General features: G+C 37.4%; 1 protein-coding gene across 1 annotated transcript in view; it reads left to right on the top strand.

Moving 5' to 3' along the window:
- LOC134848183 (acetylcholine receptor subunit beta-type acr-3-like) overlaps nucleotides 1-19,890 on the top strand; it is a 108,732-nt gene that overhangs the window by 11,458 nt on the left and 77,384 nt on the right. Inside the window, exon 3 of the mRNA XM_063865554.1 lies at nucleotides 18,770-18,955. Within this exon, the coding sequence (XP_063721624.1) occupies nucleotides 18,770-18,955 (186 nt within the window). The remainder of the gene's footprint in view (nucleotides 1-18,769; nucleotides 18,956-19,890) is intronic.

Genomic DNA, 19,890 nt, shown 5'->3' with positions numbered 1-19,890 from the left:
GTCCCAAGCGCACTCCACAAAACGCCTAGTTTTTAAAAATTTTGTACTGAAAAACAGATTTTGTTTTTACTGATTTGACAACCTAATAAGTTTTTTTTAATTTATGTCCTAAAATAGTGATGCTCATCCAAATGTTTGACGGTGCTGAACTACAACCATATAACTAAAATAAAAAAATTACAAAAAGTTTCAGTAACTTATCGAGGAAATCTTCCAATCTTGAAACACTTGAAAAAGCGTGCGGCGAAAATGCAGTTTTTGTCTCACAGGAACTTTCGTGATTCAGTGATTCAAATAACCAGAGAGTGTGGGTTCTCAATAAATTAAAATTATAATACTTTTAGATGGATTTATCTTAGAATTAAAAGCCAAAGTTGAGTAATTCTAGACCATTTCTTGTAATTCCAATTCTAAATAAACAAAAACTTCCTGTCGAATAAAAACGTTTAAGCCAACCAGAAAACCGATCGCAACTAACATTAAACTCTAGTTACTGAAATCATTAGTGATGAGTCGACTACACAACTCTGCTGATTAAGCTGATCTGAGTATTATCAAACGTAATGATATCAGTGAAAAACCAAGTTTTTTGGGCTGTGATTGGGAAACATTCAAGTTATCTTCTTTTGTAAAACTGAAAAAGAATAGCAGGTTGCTGTATCAGTGTTTCGACCATACTATTGATAAAATACATCAGAAATCTTTTTTCAAATTTTTTGGCATTTTTTTGCGTGGCGAGATGAACTGATCTGACGAAAGCCTAAAACTAGGGCCTATTTAACAGTCGCACTAAAACTAACAAAATGGGCAACAATTTTTTTAAACAAAAATTGATAAAAACAAAACAAAAAGCAATCAAAAAAATTCCAAATTATCAAACTTTCTTGAAAAATTTTTTGATTCTATGCATTTTTTATTCAAACAAAATGGCTTAAAACTCCGGAATTTTTTTTACAACAATTAAATTAAAATCAAACGGTTTATACTTCTATAAAAGGCCTGCTCACTCGCTTTAATTGCTCAAAATTGTACTGAAACTCAAAAAACTTTAAAGCTGTCTTTCTCGACACTTGGATAATTTTTGATTTTTTTTTCAGTTTTGTTCGAATCAAGGCTGAAAGGTTTTTATAATGATATACCTGCTCGCGTTCACTTCATTCGTTCAAAATTAATTTGTTCATTCGTTCAAAATCATTCGTTCAAAAAATTTCAAATGGGTATTTCTCGGGATTTTTTTTAAAATTTTGTTAGAATTACGCTTTGAAGGACTTTGACTTGATATATCACTCAACCCAGTCTGGTGAATAATTCTGATACCTGATTCGCAGTGAAAAACAAAGAAAAGAAATGTTGATCAGATGTAAAAAAAAACTCAAAGACAGTTAAAATTAAGTAAAAAAAGACCTAATGGACATTCAATTGAAATTATTTAGAAAAAAATCTATGAATATTTCTTTAATGCTTCTTAATGTTTTTAATTAAATTTTTCGTCTACTTGTAGCTGTCATTGACTTTTAAAAAAGTGAAAAAAGTTCTATATGGGCATATACTAAAATTTTGATTTAGCAAAAACTTTCGTTTTTGTTTATTTTTCTAAATTCTTCGTTTATTGACAAAATTGCTAAATTTTTTTTAAAGCAAAGCTCAACTTTTTGCATGTTGGTCGTTGTATTGCATAAAATTGCCAAATTTTTCTAGGATGGTGAACGTTTATTTGTTTACTTTAGGGCCCTGTTGTTCTAATGGTTCCAGTTATTCAGCATTTTTTAAGTCCTCGAGATTATAGACTTAAAATCGAGTCGAACAGCTTCGCTTTTCTTTGGACATTTTAATGCACACAATCGTGCTAAAATAATTTTTGCCCACAATTTATGCCATAAGGCCAGACCACTGGAATCTACTTTTAAAAAAGTAGGGAATCTTTATCTGCAGAGAAATTTCGTACTTTTTTAGAATTAACTGGGCTGAGGTGTTCGACTCATGATTCGACCAACACGGTCGGACGGAGTCCAATTTTCGTCGCAAATTAAGACGGTCGAACGAACACTATAGTCGAACAAAGTCGAATCATGAGACGAACAGATTTTGCTCCTTGTAACAAATCAATTATGGACAGATTTTGCTCCTTGTAACAAATCAATCATGGAAAACAAGCTTCTTTCAATCAAACTAATTTAAAATTAAAATTTCTCTGAAGAAAAAAAATATCTCACCCCGAGCATAAATATTCCGTTACTTTTGTAAACGAAAGTCGGAACAATGAATGTTTTATTTGTATTCAATCATTTGCAGTGTAAAATCTGTTTCAAAGTTTACGTTCGTTCAGTAAACATCAAATTTGGATTGACTTTCTGTGAGCTAAAAATAACCATGGTGAGAAAATTAGTTGTTAATATTTGTTAAAAAATCCCCCGGAAATGTTTCAGTAAACATAGGCAATTTTTCATCAAAAGCTCAGAAATCATTTAATCATCGTTTTCAAAATCAAAAACACGAAAACAAGAAAAGATTTTACAATCAAAGTAGTCAAATAAAACTTTGATGGACTCCCACGTTATTTTTTTCAAATACTTTCTGTTTAAATTCACAAAACATGTTAAATTTTCAGCTCATCTCAATCAAGTTTTTCATAATTCATACTTTTTTATTATCATTCATGGTCGCACCAAAAGCAAATGACGCATGGATAAACCGATTATATAACTTTCATCTACAGATATAATTTTTTTCAAAGACGCACAAAGCGAATAATGAAGAGATATTCTAAAATGTAAACAATAGAAAAGAGTCGCGCAAAGCTTAAGTAAGGAAATTGTTGTCGCATTTTTTTGCTTGCTTATGCAATATACATATGCAGATTGCAAAACCATCCAGTATATATGTAATTTTAATGTGCAGTTAGCTTGACCAAAATATTTGCTGATCAATTACAGGACCGCCACGAGAAGGCCTACACATGATCCCAACGTAAACTATAAGCAATATTTTTAGGGCAACAACAAACTCGTTACAGCAAAAACTGAAAGCTAGAAACTATTCAAATCAAATATAAATCAGAAAAATTAAATGAAAATAACAAAATAAGACAATAACTAAAGGAAACACACTCACCACGAAGCTTAAATTAAAAACAAATTTTGTTACCATATGCACGAATCAACTGTTTCCAAAAAATAATTAAAATTATTGTTGAAAAATATTTGAAACGGCGCAGCATACTCTTCGCCTGTAAAGTATAAAACAATCGAATGAGATTGAAGATTGGTAAATGCAAAATTCGAAAATTAACAAAATTTTCACCTTCCAAAACCCGACAAAAAAACAAGATACTTTTTTGCTGAGAGGTCAGAAAAAAATTTTGTACAGTTTCGAGCAATCAAAACCAATACTCAGACTCTGAATCAGCTTGCTTCGGGAAGTTTTTGCCCGAAAAACTTTATTTTCCAAAGATAAGACCCAAAATAAAAATGGTGAATATTGAATGACATTCTCCAGTTTTTTTTGGTACCATATGCACGAAACGACTGTTTCCAAACAAATACTTAAAACGATCGTTAAAAAACAATGAAGCGGGCGCAGCACACTTTACGCTTGTGAAATATAAGATAATCGATTGAGATTGAAAATTGGTAAATCCAGAATTCGAAAAATAACAAAATTTTCACCTTCACACACCCGACAAAAATAAAACAAGATGATTTTTCACGGAGAGGTCAGAAAAGGTTTTTGTACAGTTTCGAGCAATCAAAATCAACACTCAAACTCTGAATCAGCTTGCTTCGGGAGAATTTTGCCCGAAAAAGTTGTTTTTCGAAGATAAGACCCAAATCGGTAAATATGACGTTCTCCAGTTTTTTTGGAACCATATACACGAATTCAATTGGAGAGTATTCCTTGACGCCGCACGAGCAAAGCTAATTTCCGGTAAAAGCAAAAAATTTGCGGTAAAGTTGAACAATGTCCGGTAAAAACGAACACAGTCGAACAAAATCGAACAGAGTCGAACAATGTCCGGTATAGTCGAGCAAAGTCGAACAATGTCCGGTAAAGTCGAAAACGGACATCGTTCGACTCAAAAAGTCGAAGTCGGTATCGCTCGACTGAAAAAATCAAAAACGGACATCCTTCGACCGTTTCGGTCGAATCATGAGTCGAGCACCCCAGCCCGGGTAGATCCCAGTGGCTTGGCCTTATGGGCATAACATGTGGGCAATAATTATTTTAGCCCGATTGTGTGCATTAAATATTACCCCCTTTTGGAAGGAGGGGGGGGGCGATACGTTAGGTATAAATTCGCATATGTTTAAGCGCTCAAATATTTCATTGTAAGGGTGGCTGTTCGTTACTATGTATCAAAGGGGGGGGGGGTTAGTTTAAGAGATTAAACTTTCCGAAACAATCGATTAAGATATTCAGTACATGGTTGAAACGGTGAAAAAATTTGCAAATTATCACAATACGTCCAAGTATGTCTAATTTGTAGGGGAAAATTTTTCGTGGGGCAAAATATGGGTTCTTTTCCACTCCCCGCCCCAAATTTTAAAATTTTCAAATTTTGTAATTGTTTTTAGAGAGATTTTGTTGCTAAATCCTGCCAAGTTACGGTGTTACGTAAGAAAAACACTTGTTCACAAGATTTGGTTTGTTCACCATGCAAAGTTGTCTTTGATTATAACCACGTTCAAATAGTTTTCAAAATTGTAATTCTAGAGTAATGAAAACGAAGTAAAAAAGAGCCAAAAATTGTTTGCATCTTTGTGTTTGACCCAACTTCTTGTCTCGATTTGATATTATTTACTGCAAAGTACGGTGCTGTCATTTTGGAGTTTGAACTAATCCAAACAAAAATAAACTGTGACCACTTTTAAAAAGTTTCATGGCTCTATTCTAGTTTCCCACCCCCTCATAAAATACAAAATAAAGCTATCGAATATTTGTTCATAGGGCATGAAATTTCAGAAAAAAGTAAAGAGGTAGCGTGAAAAGAGCCAATTTCATAATTAATCATATGCTGAATCAGTGGGATTTTCCTATTATAGCCCCACAAACTAGCACCAAAAAATTTGTAGCCCCTGAGGAAGTATACTCATTGATTCTGTAATGACGTACGTAACTAATGCAAAAAGTAACAAAACAAACATTAATTCTTTTAGGTCACCTGCACCAATGGCTAACCGCTCAGTTCACAAACTCTTTAATGTTGACTTTTTTAATCATGAGATAGTAATATAGCACAAAATGCTTAATGAACATGAGTTACTTAACACTCTTCACCACACTCCCACTTCATTAATTCGAAATGTTGCGTAATCAGTATTCAATTTACTGCAGCAATAACATATAAGTACATTTGATTCTTCGTTCAATGGTCCTACTGATAAAATCCTATCACTTCTACCCGAACAAGGAAAGTCTAAGAAAGTTTTAGTTTAAAGGCTCTCCAACTCTCCCAAAGTCTGGCCATGGTCTTGTTCGGTCATACTTATCGGCGACGTATCGTCCGCAATATCCAAGTCGTCTGTCAACATCGGACCGCTCGAATCCCCACTCACGTTGGCTATATCCGCTTTTCCTTGTATAATTGTAGATGGCTCATTGTGCTCGTTATTCGATCATTCCTTGATTGGCGAATCGATATCCAAAATTATCGTTTACTTTGATGTTTGTTCAGAGGCAAGAGATGAAAATGGTGGTTTTACCGGAGGTTGAACACCCAACGGCGTGTCCCTGCATAGTCACCACTGGCGAGAGTTCTGACTTTGAAGAAATAACCCCTCGATCCCAGAATTAGTCGTCTCTGGCAGGTTTCCAAATTGACCCGCTGTGCGCTCTGTGTCGGGATACTGTCACTTTCAGCCATAACTCCGTAGAGCAGCTCCTAAACAGCCTTGTCGATGGCTTCACCAGTCCGCTGATTTCGGCCTGAGCAGCATCGACCAATTTACTGGGTTCTTTCGACTTTTCCGAATACGGGCCTCTAGTCCCTGATAAAGTGATTGCAAGCGGAATCCATTGATCGTATTCCCCTGCAAATCTGTTACGAGCACGATTCTCTTAGAATGTTTGTTAATCCTCCGTAGCTTGTCGAGCAGGTCAACAAAGTGCCCCAAGAATGGTTCATCCAAATCACTTACGACATCCGGAGGGAGCATATTCCACTACCCAGTAAAATTGACGCATCTCCCGATCCGATCGAAATATGTGTCCTCTGCATTTCGTTTTTTGGGACTCGGGATCTTCTTTGGAGTCACCAGTTCTTTCTTCGGTGTTCCCCGGTCTCCACTTTGTCTCGATCCCCTAGACTGAGCGTTTTATCCGGCTCATTGGTGTTTCTTCCGAATGCGAACTAAAACACTTCATCTTAATTGGCTCAGGCGTTACAGTTAGCCCTTCCGATTCCTTACGGGGGCATGTTAGCCCGTCCTTTACCTCCATCCCTGAGAACCATGTTAACCGTTGGAAAGTTTATGTCCACTTTCTCGGTAGACGAGAGCGTAACTGGGATTTTCTGTTCCTTCAATCTTGCAGTTTTGACTCGATGTCCAACTTTATCCCACTATTTTTTTCGGAGCTAAAATACGGAAATAATTCTCCAGTTTTCGGGTGAACTACGTTTTTTTTCGCGGGAGTGCAGATCGTAGGGTTCGGCTCTGATCGACGTTAGCTTCCCATTATGTTTGACTTCCTATTGACCTCGTTTGACTTCCTATTGGACCATCTACAGACGTTAACCCGTCCGAGCAGCTTCCAATAACGATCGGATTTTCGACTGATACCGTAACTACAGTTGGTCGGTCTGCCATATTGCCCTTTGCTTTTATGGAATCTTTCGGCAGATCTTGAGGTTCTTGTAACGCCGCTGACTTCCTGGATTCCTTGGACTCGTCCGCTTGCCCCCGATTTGTAACCATTGGCACGTTAACCTCTGATCGTTGAGGTGACTGAGGCTTCTTCTGATCAGGGATTCGTTCACTTCAACTTATTGAAATATCAGACCTATGTTTTTTTACAAGAATTCCAGGTAACCGTACGACTTCTTCCGTCATAGTTTCAGAATAAGGTTTCACTTTTGATCGATCTTGTTCTTTTCGAAAGAGATGATAACTTTTATCTGAGCGCTCAAAACCGGGGCTTGATTCGGTGTGACTTACCTCGGTGTAACACTGCGCTGTCCGTGGGTCACCAGAGGATGGTCTATGCATTCATAAATGTCAATCGTTGTGTCATCGTCGGTTAACGTATAGTTTTGCATTTCTTGAGCCGGAAATATCCTATTCTTATCTAAGAAATATAACACATTTTTCTAAGACAGGTTATTCAAGGACGCAGGTTTAGTAACCGTATGCCAAACCGTATTTGGCTTCCGGCAAAAATGTGCTTCAATTGGCTAATATCCCATTGTCGTTCGAATACAAGACATTATTTCTTTAATTGACGTTTTGAGAGCCAGTTTTAATTTCGGGAACAAATACGCCATGGAGCGTTCCCGTATTGTGCAAATACACCGCTATTCAAGCCCGAACGGTTCGCCACCGGTGTGAATATCAACCGTATATTGTTTTTCGCGCAGAACTCACCGATGGACTTCGAGGTGAATCCTGAACCCTGGTAAATTTCGATTAACCTCGGTATTGCGAATAACGTATTGTAGCTCTCCATAATTTCCGTAATTACCTCAACCGCTGTCCTGGTAGTAACTTGAATTGTTAGGAAACTTAGAAATTCTGTCTATGTTAATAAGTATCTAATTGAACTTCTCGATTCGGTTCTTCTTAGGCATCAAGTTGCGTAACTTCCTCGATGGGAAAGACCGATTTCAAATTTTTACTGGAGTTGATGCAATCTCGATAACTCGTCGCCGCCAGTTGAATTTGACGATTTATATGAGGCCGCCAAAAGTAACTATTCGCCACTCCTTTCACTTTCCACATGCCCGAGTCACCCTTATGGAGCCTCATTATGATTGGTGCCCTTAATTACGGCCGCATCACCATCCTATCGCCCCGAAAAAGTATCCCATTGGATGTATGCAGCTTGTCGTTATTTTTCGCAAAATAAGGACCTAAGTCTCGAATCTGGTTTATGTTATTTGATTGTAAGGACTCCACAATTCAATTGAATATTTCACCTGCTTCAGTAAAAATCGCAATGAATTCGGCATCCGAGAAATCTGACCGATCAAATCATGTAATCGGGAATGTTTTTGGCGGAATTGGCGTTGTTTCAGCCGACGGTTGATGCAAGGATTTAGTCCCATGGACTTTAATGGTAGGCAGTTCGTGGTTCTCCTGCCGGTTTTCAGCATGTTGATTGTTTTGATTCATCTGGAATGGGTTAATTAAAGTACAAGTTTTGCAGTTTTCTGTGCATAGGTGTCCAGAATTACAAACTTTGGTCGAATGACAAATGCGTCAAATAGTTTCTTCGCTGCAAATTCTTTCCAATGACGTAATTATTGTTCTCTTTTGATTCTACATATTAAACCATGATTTCGATCAACCTCAGCGGTGTTAGTTTTAGCTACTGGTTCAAGAATCCTACTTATTGCAATAGTTTTAGCTACTAAGAAAGTGTTATCAAGCTCTGACAATTTCGGATCTTTTTCCAACGGGAGTCTAGAAAAATAATACACCAATCGCATATTATTTACTGGAAAATGTTCAATATCGTAGTCGAACGATAACAGCCGGTCTACCTTCCGTACTAACAGATTTTGGGTTGAATTTGGGTTTTTCTTTTCTGACAATCCCGATAATGGTTTGTTTTTATTTCGAATGGAGCGCCAGATAATTTTTTTTAAAATCTGGATGCATACGAAACTGGTTGTCATCCATTGGTATGTTACTGTTCTAAATAACGCTGACCCAGGTCCTGTTTCGAAGCGTCAAATTTATCTCAAAATGATGATTTTGGACAAAATCACTCACGATTCACTTCATCTAAGGAAATGCTTTTTCATGTGCTGGTCCCCATTCAAAACGAGTATGTTTTTTCATTGAATTCCTGAACGGTTCAGTTGTAGCTGCCAGATTCAGTATAATTGATTAATGGAGCCCATCAAAGGCTAATGTCCGTGATTTTCTATGGTTGCGTCATAATCATGATGAATTCGACTTCTCGCTCTTATTTGAACTTTTGCCCTTTTTTGACAACTGAAATCCCAATCAAACTTTTTCTTTAGCAAAGAAAGTACATTCACTCCATTTAACCGCAGCATTATTCGCAACTAGTACTTTTAAGGCCCCCCGAACTTCATTCCAGCAGTGGCGTTCCTCTGAACCCCGGACGGCAATTAGTATATTATCCAGGTATACATGCAGCCCTGGTAAGTAACCCAACAAGAAGTCCACGACTCGTTGAAATTCGTTAGCCATATCGCCCAAACCTACAACCCCGTTTTGAACCGGTAGTTTCCTGTTATATTGCCGCCAACAATACTTAAGTTACATTGCCGAATCGTGGCTTCGCTCAATTTCATATGAACATATGCGTACTATAAGTGGTTAACTGAGAACCAAATGGCTTCGTAAGTATTTCCTCTGGTCGCCAACGCTACGTTAATAAGTAGTTCATTCATATTGGTCATCTAGTAACGATTCCGGTAAATTTGTTTATTCATCAATTTTGAATTCAGCGCTTATTTCTCCGATCCGTCTCCTTTGGCGGTTACAGCCCAGTATGACCCTCCTTTAGCACTTACCGACCGATTGTTTTCTCAACTCTAGGCAATAAATGAATTGGGACACGTTCTCCCGTTACCTGCAGCGGTTCGTGAAAATGCGTTTCCTTCCGTGAAAATGCGTGAAAAAGCGTGAAATTGCATTACGTTCCGTTCAAACAAGTCCTTGAACCTTTGCAAAAAATACTAAATGATTTTACGTTGGTTTGGAGAATTTTGTATCTTCGAGTTGTCACTTTTTTACCCAACTTCATTGACTGAACGAGCCATCTGTTTCTGTCAAACTTCGATTCCCCATTGCGGCCTAACACTATTGCCGATGATGTCCCGTTGGCCGTCTTCGGTTATAAGTGGTTCTACGTTTTGTGCCAACCACCCTTCAGACCTAATATTGATAAAGTTTCTCCCAATTATTTTGTTCGTATCGTCAGTTGAAATTGTAAAAAGCATTCTTGAAGTGATCTGGAACCAATCGAACTCCTACGAATCTGTCCTGAGCTTTGAGTTCATGTAACATCGTCTGCAAGATAAACGAAACCGGGCTGGCGCAATCTTTTTGAAATTCTCTATGCCACCGGTTTTTCCCCATCTGAAAATGTAATTCATAAATGAAAATGTAACTCCTCGTAATTCGTCTCGTCATCCCATTTTTGGATTCAATTCGTTTCGTACTGCATAAACTCAAATCCATCTACTAGGTTTACCATAGGCTTTTTACACTGCTTCGCAACATGTCCGCGGCCGCTGCAATTGTTACAAAAAATATATCTTGCAGGACAATTTTTCCGATAGTTTGGTTTTAGCCAGTTCCCACAGTTGTCACACTTGTCTTGCCTCTGGCCTTTCAGCTCATTCACCGGTTCTCTCTTGATGTACCCTGATTGTTGCTCTCCCCCGTTAGTCGGTCGCCCGAATTGCGGTAGGCCCCCCGCTAACTCTATAATAAACATGACATAAATAACTCTCTTCACTACAGCCTCAAACAGTTCAATTTCTTCAATTTCTATCCAATTCGAGTAAATTCGAGTAAGTTGAAATGGAAAAAGACCGAATCAGTTATATAGGTGTTTCTGGTGACATGAATCTTCATACAAAGGTCTTTTGATTTGTCTTGAATTCTTAACAGACGGATTGTATCTAATAACTTGTGCCGTTTCATCGGTCTCCTGTGGTGATAGCACGTGTCAGTCTGATTTGGTCTAAGTTGCCTGTCGTAATCTAGTCCGGTATGGTAAAATGATAGATGGCCTCCAGCGCTTACATTTTCGAGGTAAAATTGAGAAGTCTAAAACTTTAGACAACAGCCGTTTAGGCGCCAAAAATTAAGAAAACTTAGATCTGGTTTAGTAACATGGTACAAATATTTTAAGATTTGAGGTCCAATTATGGGACAAAAAGTTTGAAATTGGGGGTGAAAGGATTAAAATCTGAAAAATTGTAAAATTTTTTTGTCCCAGATGAAGATTTGGGGTTCAATTATGGGACAAAAAGTTTGAAATTGGGGGTGAAAGGAATAAATTCTAACAAATTGTGTAATTTTATCATCCCAGATTTCTGTCGTCCAGTTCTGTCGTCGTTAAAACCGATAGAATCAGAACATGAATTGACCTGAAAAACTTGATGTCATTAGTGGAATAAATCAATGCTGTTGCGTTCATATTTTGATGACAATTACACAAAATATGAAATGAATGATACATAATTTTTGTTACAAAAGTTTTTCTTTATGAGCTCGATTTGAGTTCAAGCCATAGGAATTGAGTGCCACGCTGTTAATTGTACAATACCTTTTTGTTCATAATCCATTTCATAAAGAAGGGTTTTATCTCAATAACTCAACTAGTAAAAGGTTTTTGTTCCGAAAACTCTTATAAGTGGAAAGAAACTATAGCTTGGAGTGATTTTTCCGAGAAACTTGAGCTAGTAAAAGAAAACTTGTAAGTGTCGAAACTCTTAAGAAAATTACTTTACAGAAATTAAAAATTGTTGTTTTAATAATTAATTAATTGTTTTTGATTTATGCTATTCCTAGAGAATCTATGAAAAGCTGTCCAGCTTATCTAAACATAATCTGTATCTGTTTTTTCGACTATTTCTTTACATTCCAGGCTGAGATATTTTTTGAGCGAAACTCTTTTTTGCAAATCAAGGCCGTTTTTAGTGCATGTAGAATTTTTTTTATATTTTACCAGTATTGTAGCCTAAATTGGTAAAGCTGCGGTAGACCTGAAGCTAGAGGTCCATTGAGAACTCGTCTTTATTGTCATGTCAGAAGATATGTCATGTCAGAAGTATGGAATGGTTTTGTCTACAACCACTTTGTGAACAATAATCGATTTCATAAAGATAAAGTCGATTTTTTCCACCAAAAATGAATAGGTATTAGAGCCAAAATAATCGATTTTTCTATTCTATAAAACCTGTATATAATCTGCAGATAATCAGCATACAATCTGTTGATAATTTTTTGATAATCTGCACAAAATTTGTTAAGAAAATTTGTATAAAATTAATTATATTTTCTAAAACGCTATAACAGCTGTACTCATTTCAGTTTTAATCATCCAAAGCTTAAACTAATAATTTTTTCTTAAAGGCTAGCAAAACCTCTTGAGCATGACAAACCTTCGGCAGTGTTATAGTGAGCTGAACTCATTTGAGGAAAATTGCGTGCCGCAAAGTTTCTGCAAATTAAATGTATCTAATCTGTGTTTCATTCGTATAAATTTTGCATATATAGCATGAAACTTGATACAGAAAAAAAAACAATTTTAGAGTGTTTTTGATTATAGTTGCTCAATGGAGGTATACAGAATAAAACGTTTGGAAAATGAAATGCATTATAAGCGGTTGTTAAAATAAACTTTCTAATCAAATATTTATTTAATAGTCTTACAACAATTCTAAAATCTGTACATAATCGAAAATTTTCTAAACATAATCTATTTTTATCCAATTTTTTCACTGCTGGTAGTAAAAAATTTTGTGCGTTACTTTAACCTCGTTTACATGGCAAAGTTACCTTAGATTTCACTTTGATGACCAAAAGGCGACAGACTTGGTTTCGAATTGTCCGCATGACTCCGAATGAGTTCATGCCAAAATTATATTCAATAATAAATTATTCTAGTCTTCTTTGTTGTCTTCAAATTTTTGTTGGGTATTTCCAAAAAAATCATAGAATATTTGTGCTCGAGGTGTTTTTTTTCTCTGGACAAATTTCGGCTTTTCAACTAGCCATTTTTGACGGAACTTAAGATCATTCGAATAGCAGTTTTGTTCTGAGCTCAAACTTTAGAATATATTTCACATGTGATCAATTTTTGTAAAAATTTTTGGGGTTTAAAGATTACCAATTTGGCCAATTTGCGACAATTAACGCGTAACCGAATGTTTAATGCGAATGTTTAAGGAAGATAAAATAATAGGAACAAAGGGATCACTTTGTATTTTATATGGCTTGTGGGGTATACTAAAAAATCTCACAAATTTTTTAAAATTTTTTTTGAAAAGTTCATTGATTTGTTAAGGCGAACACCACTCGATAGCCCTAAAAAATGCAGTCGAGAGATTCCGTGTTTTGTCCTGATACGAGAAATTTTGCTGTTAATATAAAAGATTAAAGTATTAAAATCTGCGCTTCAAAGTTTGACGCTTATAATTAATTATTTTTTTAATAAAACTAAAAAAATCAATCCAAAAGAATTGGTTATTTTGTTTTTATTTGAAGACGACATGAGTTTTCCAACTAATTCGTTTTTTTTTTAAATTAAACTATTTCATCTGTCAGCTGTAGGGGTTTAATTTTTCGGCCTAATTTTGATCGTTTTTACCCCTTTGATACAAAGAGACGATGAGAAAATAGTTTCCACGGTTGTTTGAAGGCAGTCCTTTCACCAGACTTATATTTTTTCTGACTTTGACTTCATGGGTTTCACAAGTCCGTGTATAAAGACCAAACAAGATTGCTCGTATCAGGACGCAGCCCTGATTGTTCCGACTGCGATTTATTTTCACTGAAGTAATTTGAAATGAACTTTCTTGATGGTGTTTTTTTTAAATAAATACCACAAGCTATGTAAAGCCCAAAGTGATGTATTTAGCATAAGCAAAAATTTAAATAGTGTGCGTAGGAAATCAAACAAAAATTAAGTTAGTTGTGACCAAAAAAATGAAATGAGACATCGATGCAAATTTTCAATTATGTGGAATTAGACGCAGTTGAATTGTTAAAGTGTGTGGAATTTGTTTACTGGCTACATTAACTTTCGCTGGCTTTAATTAATTTTCATTCGAATTTTTTTAATCGCAAATCATTTTTTCACATGTCGCAATAATTTAATTTATGAAGTTTAAAATTTTTTTAAAATGTTTTATGAACCATTTTTAATAAATATTTTGATATGAGAAAGAATTATAAAAAATTTTTGAAAGTTTATTTCAATCAATAAATTTTTTTAGCTCTTGGCTTCTCGTTCAAATTTCTAGTTTTAATTCCGTTTTATTGGAGCAGTCTAATTTGCTTGTCGTCTAATTTCATAGCCGCCATTATTAGACCAAAGAGCATGCGTCAGTCCACTATGGAACGATTTCTAATACGGATTATATCTCAGCTTACGCGTTAGTAGCACGAAATATATCGAGCATTAATTGTACCGAATCAGCCAAAATGGCAATCTTTAAACCCCCGTAACTTTGTGCTTTTATCACAGGTAAAATATCTTCCTCAATTAGAAGTCAAGACAACAATACTTTTTTGAATGATATAAAAAATCCGTCAAAAATTGCTAATTAAAAAGTCCAAATTTGTCTAGAGAAAAAAACCACCACGAACGCAAATATTTTATCACTTCGCCCGGACAATGAGTTCGGAAGTGCAAATAACTTGAAAATCGTTTTAAAATTCTAGCTGTCAAAATGCATAAAAAGCGTTAAAATGGAAAGTAGCGCTGGATGGCCGCCGAAGTTTTCCAATGAAAAAGATTCATCCCCTGACTAATTACCTTTGGTTCCTCCCTTGGAATTTTTTTACGTCACCCATTTTTGGTCAACCAAACTTGGAAAAAAATCTAAGGATGACTTTGGGCAAGGGATAGAAGTTAGGGCGAGCACAAACATGCAGGACGCTTTTCTCTCCTCAGGGATTCTACCCCTGCCGACCCAAAGGGTCTGTGAAAAATGCAAATTCTATATTGTAAATTAACTGAGTTTAACAGCTGATTTCCAGACTCAAAGGTTAAGCAACAAAACTCAAATCACCAACGAACGTAACTAACATTGGCAGGTACTAATTAATTGTTAGCCACACCAAACACATGGCCAGTACCAATGGCGCCAATCAACACATTATATATATAGCTAAAGGTTAGAGGGAGATAATATATATATGACATTCCCTCAAAGATTATTTTTAAACAGAAGTTTAAAATATCGAAGGGATAAATGTTTGAGTTTTAGACCCACGATGGTCAGCCCTCTCCCTGGGCATAAGTTTAGGTTTTAATAGTTTTCTTTCCGCATTTCCATCAATCCAATCCATCTTCCTAGTTAGGCCGTGTCCTGCTCCTTGTCTTCCTCTCCCCTGTTTTTCCGCAATTTTAATATGCTATCAATCATGACCCCACCGAATTTTGATACTGCTGTCCGCTTTCGAGTACTTTTTCTTGATCCTGCCCCATCCGAATCTTGTGAGTCTTGACTAGAATATGAAACGAGACGTTGGCGCCGAACTCGCTCCCCTTTCTTTTTAGCCCGTTTCCCTGGCTGTGGTTCATAGTTCAATTTTGGGGCACTTTCCCCTTGTCCGGTACCCATGGTTTGGGTTTGAGTGTTTACTCCTTTGGACGCCGGTACTCCGCCTCCGTTGGAATTTCCCACAACATTTTCTATTTCGGTAGATGCCGTTGGTGCCTTCGAATTATCTCCCCGGTCATGTTCGACTGTTGTTGTATCGCTATTTTGTCCGGCGTATTTTGAAATCCTTTGTGACTCGTATTCCGAATCTGAATCAGCCTCCTCCCCATAGTCACGATCCTGTGTCCTTTCGTGCGTTCCAGCTTCGGTTGTGCTTCGTGAACTTGTCCCGCCGTTTGCCCCTCTTGTGCTCGCTTTAACTCCGCCCGTTGTTTCAGTGCACTCATTGTTGGGGGTGGTATCGTTAGTTTGTCCGAAATTTTTGGCGCATTTGGCTTGATCACCTTTCCGGCAACTCCACTTTTCCTAAGTACAGAGCCATTTGCTAAGGTTAGAGTATGCTTAGATTCGCTAACTACTTTCTGATTTACGGGTCTATACCTCTTATTGCTGTCTTTAAGCCGTTGAAACAGGAGCTCTGTCCGTTTACTCGGTTGTTTGGACTTTCCTCCCTCAGCTTGTTTGCCACCAACCATTGATGTCCCATCCGCGGCCGAAACTAGTTGCTCCTGTGCCAGCCGTCGAGGGTGGTTCATGTGTACGACGTCATAATCAATGTCCGATCGTTCCTTCCAATCGGTCGCCATGGGTTGGGGAAAATTTCTAGATCTCGGGTCAGTAGAATCTAAATAGGCAGGTTTTTGTTTCAACACTCTGCCCCAATTAAGATTTTGCAAAGTTGGTTTCTTCGTAAGATTCATGCGCTTGTACTAACATCAGTCCCAGTGCTGGCATTAGGTCCCTGCCAATAATAGACGGTCTACACCCACCAATGACATTGATATCCGCCGAGCTGGCCCATCCATTGGAGTGGAGGGTAACCTGCATTTTCCCCAGAAATTTCAACGGATTGTTACCGTAGTCGCGAAACTGGTCATCTTTCGGATCCAGAGGTTTCAAATGTACATTGCATGCTCCCAGGGTACGTTTGAGCTCCCCAATAGTGAAAATAGATATCGGCGAACCGCTATCAATCCAAGCTTGAGTTGCCTTGCCGTTGATTTTCAGGGCTAGCTTAGCCCCCGCGACTCTCAGCTCTTCTTGTTCCTTCCGCCGAATTGACATAACAACGTACTCCGTTGAACTATCCGAATCCCATCCATGTGCCGGTGCCTTGGAATCAGTTACCTATCCAACGGAACTTCCGTAGTTGGACGCACTCTCCTTCGGATAATCTTGCACAAGCCCACCGTCGGTGCCGTCCTCATTTATCATACCCACACGACCCCTGTTTGCCGATCTACGTCCTCTACAAGTCCGCTCGTAATGCCCGGTTTTCCGACAAAAATTGCAGGTTGTATTTCTTGCGGGGCACTTTGGGATATGATCAGGGGTAAAACCACTCTGATCACAATTGTAACATTTGCGATCAGCTCCTCCGCGGCCCCTCGTGCCTCCTCTGGCGAATCCACATCCACCTCGTTGAAATGGTCGACGATAACCTCCTCTGATCGCACTTATTGGCTCCGCTTTTATCTGCAGTGACCCCGCTGGTGCTGTTGTAAGTCCTCCACCAGGTACCTTATATGATTTGGCGTATTTGTCACCCCGCTCGTATGACAAAGCGATTCGGTAGACCTCATCTGGTGTCTTAGTTGAACGACATAATTCCGTTTGAGCCTCCTTATTAGACATATTTACTATAAATACATCACGCAACACACGTCGTTCCAGCGCTCCCAAATCACATCTAGCGGCTAGCCCACTCAATACGGAGTTAAACTCTTCCAATGTTTCCCCTTAACGTTGTTTTCGGGATAATAGCTGGTACGTCTCGAACGTTTCAGTTCTCTCCTTATTGAAAACACCTTCAAATTCGTCCGAAACCCGAGGATATCGAGTGGTCGCCAGATCTAAATGGGGTTTCCGGTTGTGTAATTCATCCTGTCCACGTTCCCCCAGACACAAATAAAGGTTAGAAATTAGTGTCTGCTCTGCTTCCAGACGATTTCTTCCGTTTACTTCCTGTGGCAGATCTGTGATTTGTGCCGCGGTTAACCCCCGATTAAAGTAGAATGCCGTCGGATTGAATGAATGTTTTGCTATTACGCCCCATGTAAATAGTGTAATCCAATGCTCCCACAGCATCGGTGCTTCCGTGCATTTGCTAGGCCAAAATGCCGTAATTCCAAGTGGATTTTTCCCCGTTCCCGCGCTCTGTCCTGCTTGCTGCGCCATGTGAAAAATGCAAATTCTATATCGTAAATTAACTGAGTTTAACAACTGATTTCCAGACTCAAAGGTTAAGCAACAAAACTCCAATCACCAACGAACGTAACTAACATTGGCAGGTACTGATTAATTGTTAGCCGCACCAAACACATGGCCAGTACCAATGGCGCCAATCAACACATTATAAATATAGCTAAAGGTTAGAGGATAGATAATATATATACGACAGGTCCCCCCTTTTACAATTTCCGAAATCCATTTGGCCAGAAAATTTGACCAAAATAGGGACAAAACAGTGCTTTGGGAGAGCTAAAAAAAATGCAATTTGGTTGACCTAGAAAAAAGGTCGACAAAATCCCCCCTCGAGAAAATCCTAGATCCGCCCCTGGCGTGTTAACTTTTTCGGATGTAGCTTTAACTCGAAAAAATTTAAGACTCATGTCTGTATAAAGAATCTGTTAACTTTTCTTTTGTCCAAAATTTTGAAAAATTTCGAAAAAATTTCGAAGCAACTGTGGTTACTGTTGACTGAACATACTTTGCTACTTGTACAGCCATTGGCTGGCCTCGATTTATTATATATCTTACTCGAGAAACTTATTTTTTCTTTGCTGCTTTTCTGAGTAAATTTCGTTCTTTTTAGCGACAGATAAACTTTCCTGGATTACAAGTGTTCAGTTGTCTAAGCCAGTTAATCGTTGATGTTTTAAACTCTCTTTTTCAAATTTTTGTTTCAGAATTACTTAAAATCAGGTCAAAAATCACGCAAGGCAGTTAAATTTTTCGAGAAAAAGTCTGATAATGCAGCCTTTTTTCAGTTGAATTAAGTTCGGCCGAGAAATTTAGCTTTTGTTCAAAATCAGTTTTGAGTTTTTTCAGTTCACCTGAAAAAACTAAGCTACGCTATATTTCATCCTCGAGAATGGTTGAAACAACAAATTATACGTTAAATTTAGCGCTACAATCCAATCAACCCTCGTTGAATTTAATTTTGTTTGTGTTCAGATAACTTGTGGCTGCCTAACTTAGTGCTGCTTAACAACGTGGATGGTAAGTTTGACGTGTCCTACTACAGTAGGGTGAAAGTGTCACACAAGGGGGAGTGTCTCTGGGCTCCCCCCTCCATCTACAAGAGCAGCTGCGACATCAACATCGCCCTCTTCCCATTCGACGAACAGATCTGTCCGCTCAGTAAGTAATAAATATACAATTATAGAGTAATTGGAATGCAAATCTTACAAGATTCTTGCAAAGGACTACAAAACATGCAAGGTTTTTGCAAAGGAATGCAAGTTTTTCATGAGTTTTGCAAAGGAATGCAAAGCTTGCAAGATTAGTGCAAAGTAATGAAAATCTTGCAAGATTCTTGCAAGGGAATGCAAACCTTGCAAGATTCTTGCAAAGGGATAAAAATATTGCAACATTTCTGCGCTATTTCATCTTTTGGTGTGATGAACTACCTCATCATTCTCTCCTATCATTCAGGGAGATTTTTTCTGGCATTTTTTCTTTAAAACTTAATGATAAAAACTTTTTTCGGCTTGACTGGCATCTGCTTAGATGTTGTCGGCTTATTTTTCGCATGTTTAGTGTCATCTTTTTAGTGCTATATTTTATGATAATCCTACTAAAATTAGCTCACAATTTTCCACTCACAGTCATTTTTAAAGAAAAGTTTGAAAACTGATGTAGAACAGCTTAATACAACTTTTTTATTTCTGTTTTTTTTTTCAAACATTTTGTGATTTCTGTAACGCGCGGTGCTGAAACAATTTTAATTTAGCTTTCTGTTTAGCTTAACAGTCTGAAAAAAATTGTATTACATCGATCGAATTTTTTGAATACGTGTCTGATTGGTTTGTGTGATAGATAAAAATTGGTTTAGTATTTCAACGTTTTTGGGGGCATTCAACAGTGCCAAAGTACAACAGTGCAGAAACTGAAAATATCTTTAACAGTTCCAAAAATTGATGATAATTGAACCTTTTGAGTTCTATTTGTGAATACAGAGTTCTATTGCGTTTTAATATGTGAGTTCTGTTATTGTAACTACAGTTTGTTTTGGAGCAACATCAAGAAAACCATTCCATAACTTGCTCAGTTGATTGTTTGTTCATGAAAAAATA

Source organism: Symsagittifera roscoffensis, chromosome 6, assembly GCF_963678635.1.
Source record: "Symsagittifera roscoffensis chromosome 6, txSymRosc1.1, whole genome shotgun sequence".
NCBI lineage: Eukaryota > Metazoa > Xenacoelomorpha > Acoela > Convolutidae > Symsagittifera > Symsagittifera roscoffensis.
The sequence above is the reverse complement of the archived record's forward strand: the minus strand, read 5'-3'. Positions and strand labels throughout refer to the sequence as shown.